This window comes from Physella acuta, unplaced genomic scaffold (genome assembly GCF_028476545.2).
Source record: "Physella acuta isolate Inbredline_101_S28 unplaced genomic scaffold, ASM2847654v3 ptg001058l, whole genome shotgun sequence".
NCBI classification, from domain to species: domain Eukaryota; kingdom Metazoa; phylum Mollusca; class Gastropoda; family Physidae; genus Physella; species Physella acuta.
In genome coordinates, this window is record NW_026732575.1 from 1257501 (window position 1) to 1268855 (window position 11355).

General features: G+C 32.1%; 1 protein-coding gene across 1 annotated transcript; it reads right to left on the reverse strand.

The window, feature by feature from the left end:
• Nucleotides 1-1593: 1593 nt before the first annotated feature.
• Nucleotides 1594-9405, reverse strand: LOC131955220 (angiopoietin-4-like). Its single transcript, XM_059319242.1, has 5 exons — nucleotides 9294-9405; nucleotides 6934-7756; nucleotides 6552-6738; nucleotides 5444-5560; nucleotides 1594-1968 (listed from the first exon to the last, which is right to left on the reverse strand). Exons 1-5 carry the CDS (start codon nucleotides 9346-9348, stop codon nucleotides 1594-1596), a joined length of 1557 nt encoding a protein of 518 aa, XP_059175225.1. The 5' UTR covers nucleotides 9349-9405.
• Between the last annotated feature and the right edge of the window lie 1950 nt (nucleotides 9406-11355).

Consider the following 11355-nt stretch of genomic DNA (forward strand, 5'->3'; position numbering starts at 1 on the left):
ATAAAAAAATAAAGCTAATACTCGAGCTAATACCAAAAATAACATTAATGTAAAATCTTGTCAGGAGTGGTCTGGTGTCGGAAGGTCTGACCTGTATTGAAAACATTCACGTTAGAGGAACTGACAAGCTTACAGGATTTACAGACCACATCAGCAGTTGTATCTTGCATGACGAAATAATGATAGAAATGGAAACATTAAGTTAATAAAGTTATTGATTTATCCTAGGCTCACAAATTAATATCAGTACAATTATATAGAGTTAACATGTTTCTGTTATCTCGACATGAGTAGGAAAAACGTGGTCAATGTATACATTCCATAACGTGAGTAAAGTACTATCGTAGTTGTGTGGACTCATTTACGCACTACAATTAGCCTTGGTCCTCATTGCCTTTATCCCATTAAAAAATAACGACAGTTACTATATTTTTGATAATTCTGAAGATTTTATTATGTGTTCAGAAAAAAAAACAAAAAAAACAAAGCAAATGAAATAACTTATTAACCATAAGTTGTATAAACGGATGTATTTGTAAATATATAAACCAAACAATTCCTTAAACTACACAAAGTAAGGCTTGATATAAAAATTAAGTGGACGTTATAATAAAGATGTATATACATGCATATAATTGCTTTACATTAATTGTGTCCATGTAAACATTTTGAACAAATACAATTATAAAATTAGGTAATTGGAAATTTCTCTAGCCTATGGTATGGAACACAAACGACACTAAGTTGTTCACGGGAGATAACAATTAAAATTACCCACTTGATTTGTGAGAGTATGGTTATATACCTTGAAAACGATAATAAAAGAATGTTCCAATCTCAGTAATACAAACATATTCAGAATTAAACTTTTATTTTGTACTAATATGTACTCATATGTGTTATTAGAGATTTCTTAATAAACAAACATGCTCGATATAAGATACACTAGATAAAATATCAACTACTTAAACATAGGATTTACTTAAATAATCTATTTTTATTCTTCTGTATGACCGCATAATGTTCACATTTATAATACAAAGCTTTACAGATCCCAAATTAACAGTTACTATCTTTTTTATGTGATTTTGGATGGCATATATATCTTTCGAAAAACCATGCGAAAAAATATTATTGAAAACATTGCGCAAACATTACACACGTTATTAGAGTTGAACTTCACACGATCCGAGTGAATGTCTGATTAAAGATATAGTGGTAGATGACAACTACACTACTAGTCTAGTTATGAATATGTCAGTTTTTTTTCCTGTTTTAAAGGCTAACACACACACACACACAGTCAATCTATGAGGAACTTCAATTCTAGATGAATGTATACTTGGCTTTGTTACATCATAATAGCAAAACAAACTCTGTTGTAGTTTTTAAAATATTTTTTTAAATGTTTGGTTTAATGTTCGTTAATTTAAACTTCCTATGTATAGTCACCATCAAGAAAATATTGCCTTAGTTAAATGTTTACATCTATTTATTCTAATATATGTAATGTTGCTTATGTTCCTGAAGATTATATAAATAATTTGATTACTGTATATCCATTATTTTACCATAGCATTGTTTTCGGGTTGTTTACATTTGACGAAGTTTCATCTCAACAACGTCTAGAGAGTCATACCAGCCTGTAATGCTAATCCAATGAATTCCTTTACCATAACCACGACTCGCCCATTCACCGTTGACGTTAACCCTGTGACAATATTCATACCACCAACCAGCTCCCCTGCCAACAGCACAGTTGCCATCTGACAACCTATCGTTATCAGAGTCAATGGTTGTAAACTTCATGCCCTTGTGAAAACTAAACTTGTCTTCAACATTTCCACCACTGAATGACGTGTAGCTCATCTTATACTTTGCTGCTTCATTTTCTACCTTAAAACCTCTGTACACAGCGTAGTAGTCATTACCTTTATACTTCATGTCAAATCTGAGTTCATTATAACCCTATATTAGAAGAAAATTAGAAATATTAAGATATTGCATTGTGTTTGAAATAGTGTAGGTATTGATCCCTCTATACTATATGATAATTATACATATTGATCAAAAAACGTAAGGAAAATCTATAAACAATATACACAATTTTCCAAAACACATTATTACAATAATACACACACTTCTTGAAAACTTTCTTTGTAAAAAGAAAAAATTGAATAAACTTATTTTGATAGTTCCTGTATCTACCCCATCATTAAGACAAAAGACGTCTGTTGAGAAAGAAAATGTTACATTATCTATTGCCTGCTTACATTGCAACTTAAAAATATATTCCCTTAACCGAAATACTATTTATATTCAATTTACGTATAGCTTTTCTAGAACTCCCTCCTTTTCATTAATCTCCTTACATTGCCTGCCGTTGTAACACGCTCGCAGTTAGTAAACCCATCTCCCTTACAATATATATTACTTATGTAGGCCTACTTTTTCTTATTTTGATAAGCTCAATAGTCCTAATTCTAAATCTTACAACGTATCTTATTTGTATCTCTATATGTATGTTGTGTAATCGGGTTAATATAATTAAGATGAGGACAGGCGGGAGGGTGTGGAATAAAACTGTTGATAAAACCGGTAGAGGAAGAAATGACCGGTGGGAAATATCCTGCTGACTGCATTACGCTATTCTTTAAGGTTCGTTACATAACCACGATCTTTATCATATAAGCTGTGTTACCCTTTCTAAAAATATCTAACTAATCTGTGTATCGTTTATCTAATGAACACTTCTGAAATCAACGGATCAAGACACTTAGCTTTTTTCCCAATAAAAATAAAAACACGCTATGTTAATTTATTCATCTATTAACATACTGCATGTGCAGTAAATGCACCTTCGTCGTATAAAGTGAAGATGTATAGTATTTGTTTCGTTAGTTAGCTATTGTTTTGTAAAATTTAAAAACTCAACGAAATACATTACTATGCACTCGTCATTAAAATAGCACGTTACTTAATCTAGGTCCATTTAAATGTATTTTAAATATTTAATGCCATGACTGATGATTTAAATGTGCATTTCAGTGACATGTATACACCAGACGCACAGTCCAATCGATATGAAGATTAAATAAAATTGTCAACATGAATGTATTAGTAACTGTAAACAATTGTATGCTATATTAATAGCAGGAATTTCAAGACTTTGCATTCACTACGTATCTCCACATTTTTCTTATGTTATCCATCCATCTATTTATCCCCTTTTTTAACAGCCCATGAACAGTTTTAGCCAGATTCAATACATTCTTCCGCTCATATTTGTCATATGTCTGCATCGTTCAATTCTTGTATTTTATTTTTTTTTCTCCACCTCAGCAATGCAACTAGGTCAAGTTGTAGCCTACATTATGGTAGCAATGCAGAGGGTATTTTTTTTCTCGATCAGTTAACAACCTTTACGGCGGCTTAATACTAAACTCAATTACAACCTTGAATGTATAAGGTTTACGGTTGGGTAATTTATATTTAACTCTCAGCTTCCGAGTTTCTTGATCACAACACCTTAGATACGCATCACCGCATCTGGTGTCGCACAAATCCTTCCCCTTTCTGATGTTTTTTCCCCCATGACCCCACCCCCACAACCCTCGTGCCCCAATGACCCCACCCCTACAACCCTCGTGCCCCCATGACCCCACCCCTACAACCCTCGTGTCCCATCTCTTTTCATACCATTTATTATATATCTATATGGTTTCTATTGCTCCTTTTTTGTATCGGTTATATTTACATAACCTTCAAACAAACATTTTAATGATATTTTTTAACACTAATTTAATAGTATTTTATATCTACTGTCCATTGGTCCACAGCTTACATGACCCCATGACCCCATCCGTCTATCTCCCCACTTCCCCTGGACCCCACCTCTTTTCACATGAAGTCGAATATCCTGAAAATCATCTTTATGGTTTTGTTTACCTTTATTAACATGTACGAAACTATTCAAATTCTTTCATGAGAACACTGCTATCCAATTGTTGACCTTTAAAACTCTACCGTATCCCCAAACTATAGCTTCACGCCTACCCACCCAAAATATGTCGGTACTAAGCACTCAAATAATCTTAGCTACGACTATACACATCGACACTGAAGCACCACACGTTATCCCCTCCCACTCAATCACTAACACACCAACCTGTTCGGAACTCCCCCCCCCCAACGACCTCACCATGCCCCCACCCACCAGAACATCAGCTTTGATTTGTTTGTGTTTTTTTTTCTGTTACATCTAGTATTGTACAGCCATCCATGACGATAGTTTACAGACGACAATGACAAGATCAAGCAGTGCTTGTAACTACTTACCCTTATTTTTACATAGTTTAAAACCTAAATTATCTGCCCCTAATAGCCGTAAATAATTCGACCATGAATATTTTTTAAGTAGCCATTATTTACCTACCGAATCTGTCAAGTGAGAAATGACGTCATTTCCGATCCAAAAGTCTCCAGATGTTGAACCAAATCCGTTTTTATAATCGTTCCAAGTTCTTGTAAAGTTCACATCACCTTTGATACGTCTCTGTAAGAAAAATGGCACCGCTACAATCAAGTCATAGCAAGTTGATATAATTGATTCCAAAGATCAATTATGCTTCAAATTACGCACGAGATAACATTTTAAACGTTTTAAATAATCAAAACGCTTCTCTACGAAATAATAAAACTACGGTCATGTGAGTTGATTTGATTTATTCTAAGGCTTAATTATCTTTGAAGTATATTATGATTCTAGTTATATCATACAACAAACAATTTACATAAAATCAAAGCAGTCATTACTTTATAAGACCTAATATTCTTCACATTAACTCTCTAAAATATTTCCAATACTTTGTCTATTAGACAGTTACAACTATTACGAGATAAACTTTGACTTTTGCTTTTGTTCAAACTCGTAACCAAATAAATCCCCAATTGTATACATACAACAGAAAGGATATTTTACAAATACATAGTCTTAAAAAATGCACGAAACACTATTGTAGTTTATCACATAATCTGATTTTGTCTATTTTATTTTAATATCCTAAATTTTATTCAGATCAACAAAATAAACAAGACTAATAGATTCAGCTTTTCTCCCCAAAACGATGAGATATATTAACAATACTGTTGTGGACTGGTCACCTGACTTCGGGTGAACCAATAAGAATAACTATAAAACAACTAGAGCTAATGTCTTTTGATGTAGATAAAACATTTTAGAGTCATCGTGGTTTCAAATAGATAAAATATATTATACAAACACTAAGTATGTAGTTCAACTATTACGTTTTTTTCTTTAATGTGTAGCTAAGTGTTTATCATTGCGTATCATACATCTGTTTTCAATAAAATAAACTCATCAATACAGTTAGAAAATATATATTGAAAAAAATGGTGAATGGCTAAAAAAATACAAAATAACCTGTATAACAATCCATCCTCCACCGTCAGTCTTGGTATCACACAATGTTCTGCTAACATCTACTCCAGCCTTATTCATGTCGGCTAAAACACGATCGTTCATGTTGGCACATTTTAACTGTAATCAAATTTATTTCTAATATTTTTTATCTATTATTATTAGTTAAAACGGAATGAAATTAAAATATATACATATATTCAGACAGCTAAACATTTCTCTTTTCTTTATTAATAATTATATTGTATTAGCTACATCAACATGATCGCCACGTACCACACAACTACGAAGAATATATACATACAAATGTATGCAGGGGCGTAGCGAGGGGAGGGGCGGGGGGTGCGGAACGCACCGGGTGACACCATTTAGGGCGGTGACACGAAGGCAAAAAATTGCAAAATATATAAAGAAAGACTTGAGGGGGGGGGGGGGTGCAAATCGAAAGTTTGAGGGGGGGGGTGCAAATCGACAACTTGAAAGTTTGTCCCCGGGAAGTGTCGCTACGCCTCTGGGGGGGTGACACCATTAAGTGCCGCACCGGGTGACACCCGACCTCGCTACGCCACTGAATGTATGTATGTATTCATACGCGTATATATGTATATGCGTGTTTGTATATGTATAATTATAAATATATTCGCAGAACTAGTGTTAGTATGTGTTAAAGCTATTTCACAAAGATAGCCAATTTAATATATTGTTTACTTTCTAAACATTGCCGAGACAAGGAAATAATTTCTGTAAATGTGCGCTCTAGTACAGCAGCAGCAGAAGTGAAAAGTGGTGAAGTTATTATTTTAAAGACATTCGACTAAATCATACTTTTATAAATATGCATTGATTATGCAATTTTCTTTTCAAATAAATAATAACCTGCTAACATTTGTCAGAATATTATCTGAATATTAAAAATATTTAAAAACATTTTTGTTTTTCTATTTTTGACGCAACGAAGAAAGGTATTAATGTTAGGCTATTTCGAAAACATACTATGACTAAGTAAAAACTTCAACTTTTAACTATTTGGGAGCAGTTATGGCGGAACTGGAAAATTTCAAATCGGGTCATAGCAGATTTTGATCCTATACAAATTATATATTTAACTTACGTATTCGATAATTTGATCTGATTTAGTAATCAGGTTTTGAATGGTGTTATTCATCTTTTTCGTATTGTTTAGCAGTGAAACAGCTGTTATTAAATCCTTCTGTGTCTTTGACTGTGTCTCTGACAGGTTTTTGTAGCTTTCCCACAATTGTTGAATGCTTATGTTTTGACGTTCCAATATTGCTGTGCTATTTTTTAACATTTTGTTAGTTAAATTTAGTAAATCTTTTTTGAAATCTTGCATGGTTTTTGTTAAAATTTCACTTTTATTTAACCTTCTAGACAAAGTTTGAACATCGAGTGATACATTAACCGCTCTATTATTCAGTTTCTCCAGTTGTTTTTGTAAAACAATGTATAGATTTGTTACATTTTGTACCGACCTATTTTGTTTTTCAAGTGTGTTATTGTTTGCTTGTATCTGCTGAATTGTCTTTAGAAAGCTTTCAGTTAAGTTGTATTTAAAATGCGTGAACTCTTGATTAGTGTTATTTAAGGTGTTCATTCTGTTAACAACGTTGTTTATTTGCATTTCAAGTCTCTGAATTGTAGATCCTTGGGCAGATAACACGCTATTTAATCTACTTTCCATGACATTGGTAAGTTTAACTAAAGTTTCATCATTCTTCTCCTTTGTTAATTCTGTTTTATGATTACTAAGGTTAGAATGTTTGTGGTCTGTTAAAAACTGTAAATTCATCTTCAAGTCAGCTATGTTTAACATATCACAATCTATAAAAGTTTTTAAAAACTCTGACATTCTATCAATTGTTTTATCAAACTCTGGAGTTTTAGCCTCTATGGTCATCAACATCAGCGGCTTACGATTGTCTTGGTCAACAGGTTTGGTTTTATTTTCTTTCATCTCAGTGAGACCCCTTCTATTTGTGTAATACACATCACATCCAAACACTGTACTAAAACACTCAGAAGGTTTTGTAAATGAGACGGTCAATTCTCCAAACACTTTTGAAAACTTCCCATCAACTTTTGATCCAGCTACTTTATAATCTCGAACTCTTGAATCTGATTCTGATACAGACGCCAACACAATCTTCCCCTCTAATTCACTGATCCTATAGACTGACATGTTGACAAAAGCTGAGATTTCAATATCTTCTCTTGTGTTCTCCAAACAATGTAACTTGCCACAAAATAAATCTTTACCCTCCATATAATATTCTCTTTGTAGTGAAATGTCAAGTCCTGGAATGTAATGAAATAAATCACTGAAATTGGTCAAATTAAATTATTTAAGAAATGATTTTCATTTAATACATTTACTGCATAACATCTATTGCAATTCCTTCATAGTAAAATATCCGACAGAAGTATATTTAATAATTGCAAGAAAAATTAACTTCACAAAAATGGTATCGTATACAATTAGCTGTAGCATTATAATCCGTGGTAAATTATTATGGAATAATAAAATAAAACACAGAAATCGGAGAAATTAAATTATTTATGAAATAAATTTCTTTTAATACACTTCACGCATAACAACTTCCGAATAGTTACATCTATTCAATTCTTGCGTAAAAAATCTTTTGAAAGAAATCTATGTATTAATTGCAACAAAAATTAAAGTTACAAACGTGAAAATGGTAATTTATACATTAAGTTTTATTATTGTAATCTTGGTAAATTATTATTAAATATTTATTAGTTGATTTAAGCTATTAGGACAAAGTCAGTAACTGAAAACACGTAGGCCTATTTATCCACATGTGTTTAAACACACTACTTCTCAAATTACATAGAACAAAACTTAATACATAACTACGTATAAACGTTCGCTAGTAGTATACAAAAAAATTCAATTAAAAAAAAATAATTGTGTATTATAATTTTTAAATGAAATATCTCAAACGTGAAACAAACGGCAGGCCTCAAAAGTCATAAATATATCCCTTTTTTCTGTTTAATAGAAATTGAATTAAAATTGAAATACTTTGTAATAAGCTAGTACAGAATTGACGTCGGCAATGGTAACGGCGTAATTTGAAAAACGGGTAAGATTTAAACTCCAATAGTTCCGATTTCGGTGACTGGTCAAATGATGAACATTAGCTAGAAACCGCAACGCATCGTAGGGAAAATAAACATCTACAAAACCCATCAACTGCTACCTTACAAATTTCTATGGGATGGACAAATTCTAGCGAATCGTATCCAGAAATAGAAGCTTGATGATTTTCGGGTAAACAAATAAAATGACCCAGAACATAAAACAGACAATAATGAAATGTGTTGCGCCAATAATGTCGCAAAGTACATTAAAAGTACAAATAAATGAATAAACCATATGACCCAAAACATATAATAATGACGTGTGTTTGAGGCAATGACGTCGAAAAGTACTTTTAAAAACAATCGGAAGATATCGATTGATCGAAAAAGATAACAAAACATCTTTTAAAAGAACTGTTAGGTTTGTTACTCATATATTAAAAAAAAACTTTCTTGCTTAAAGCCACTAATTATTTTTTTTAAATCAAAATATTTAGACCGATTATACATTTTAGTTTTTGGACGAGGTTGAATTCAGGTGACTAAAAATTTTGAGATTGGTTCCACGAGGTTGTAACCTAACTCAAGCTATGGAACAGTAATGAAGACTTAGTTAATCATTTTGTCCATGCTTAAAAAACTAAAACAATTGTTACCTAAAAATATACAAATTATCAAATGCATCATTCGCCATCTAATTTGTGTTGCAGGTATATACAAATGTACTCACCACAGGTAAACATGATATTTACAACCAACAGAGCCGTCACTAAAACAGCAGACATTGTAGAGTTGTGTCGTTCTGTATCACACAAACTGGAGACTTCTCTAAACCGCTGCTTCTGTTTACTTGTGTGTATATAGCCGTCTATTTATAGCACAAATTTGTTTCAGATGTCAAAGATATGTTGATAAGACACTTAGGCGTTTTCTTCCTTAGAAATTCTGCCAAAAACACATACGCTGCTAAAACGTTTCACGTTGCGGATCTCAAATAATCTTTTATAACTACATACGAAGCGCCGACCTCATATTTTTTACAATTTAATTATAAGTCATTCATTTTGGTTTTTATAAACGATTTTATTTTATGTTTACAAATATAAAGTCGGCGTTTTATAATGCACAAATTAATACTTTTAACTTACTCCTTTGTTTTTACTTTCTCGTATATACGAAGTATAGAGAAAGTATTGTAATCGTGCACAAAAATCACTTGAAATTTTAACAATTTTCACCGTATTGCACCTCAGTCCTTCATCACATCCGAAGTATAGAGGACTTATTTTAATCGGGCAAAAATTATCAATCCAGATTTACCAAAATTATGAGGTTTTATGCGTAATCCAGTCTGAAACACTGGGCTTTGCAATTTTGTCCGTATGTCTGTGTGTCTGTGTGTCTGTCTGTCTGTCCGCGTGTAAACACGATAACTTGAGTACCGTTACAGCTAGTTTGATGAAATTTCATATATAAGTATCTTATCAAAATCGTAGATCCGTATCAACTTTTGAGCGATTTCCGATAACCGGAAGTGGTATTTTTTCTACTTTGAATTTTTCAAAAGCCTATAACCTGAGTATTATTTCAGATAGATAAACGAAATTTCACAAGTAAGTAAAAGATCTATTTCTCTACCTTCTGTTAAATTTTAAGTAATTTCCGTTGACCGGAAGTAGTAATTTACGCTACTTCCGATTTCTCAAAAAAACGAATGTAAATTTTTAATGTAATAATAATATTGCGCACTATTATGCACTTTTTTATTTCACGTTCACTTGGTGTGCAATTCTTTTGTCTACGAGATTTTATTCTATTTTTAAAACTTTACGTGTTTAAAATGGATTAAAAATCATGTCTATAGCCCGAGTTCCCATCCGCTGTTGTTTTATATAAGAATATTCGAGAAAGTTTTATTTAATTTTTCATATAAATTGAAGATCTTCTTGTTTGTCTATTTTATAAAAGTTTAAAGTAACCACCTCTTAAAAATAGTGGTAGTTAATTAGTTACAACAGCAAATCAAACAAAACGTTGAATTTTATTTTCACAAGTACATATCTAAATGTATCTAGTGGTTAGAAATTCAACTAGCCGTCACTTGAGATCAAAGATTGACAGAATAAATTCGATCGTCTCATAGTTGATGTATCAAATATTAATATATTGGCCAGAATGACTTCTAGAAAGACATTCTGATACATTTTGTGTCTCGTGTAATGACTATATATTTAACTAACAACACCTCTAGACTTGAATAAATTATTGGTTAATACGTCTAACGTCAATTAATACAGGTTAGTAAGTCAGAAGGCTAATTCACGTCGCACCTGTGACGGCTTAGACAAACTTCATGAACAATTATAAAAAAAAATGGTCGAGCAGAAAGCTCAAAATATAACTAACCAATATGACCTTTATTTAAGGTTAAACACGTTTTTTTTTTTTTTTAAATCAATTGATATTTGTAAAAATTATTTTAAAAAATACTTTTCATCATCATATTGAGAATCCTTGAATTGCATGAATGGAGTAAACAAATTATACGTAAGTAATTAGCGTGGGTGTGTTAACTTAGCTTCCCACCAGCATCACGTTACATGCAGTGACCGAAAACAACTCAAGCATCGAGATAAGAGGTCAGCTGTCTACTTAAACGACCAGAGTGCTGGCATATTACGAAACAAAAATAAACATGTGATTATATCAGCTGCACCTTTGACCCTGCAGTAAAGTTCTTTTTTTGTCATACTTTTCTCGCGGTGTGAATAATGATTTTATAAATATTCTAG

Coding starts and splice junctions, on each gene's coding strand:
- LOC131955220 (XM_059319242.1), bottom strand. CDS start 9,348: ATGTCTGCTGTTTTAGTGACGGCTCTGTTGGTTGTAAATATCATGTTT. Junction 6,739..6,933: donor ACACTTGAAAAACAAAATAG/GTCGGTACAAAA, acceptor GTTAAAAAATAG/CACAGCAATATTGGAACGTC. Junction 5,561..6,551: donor CAGATCAAATTATCGAATAC/GTAAGTTAAATA, acceptor ATTTGATTACAG/TTAAAATGTGCCAACATGAA.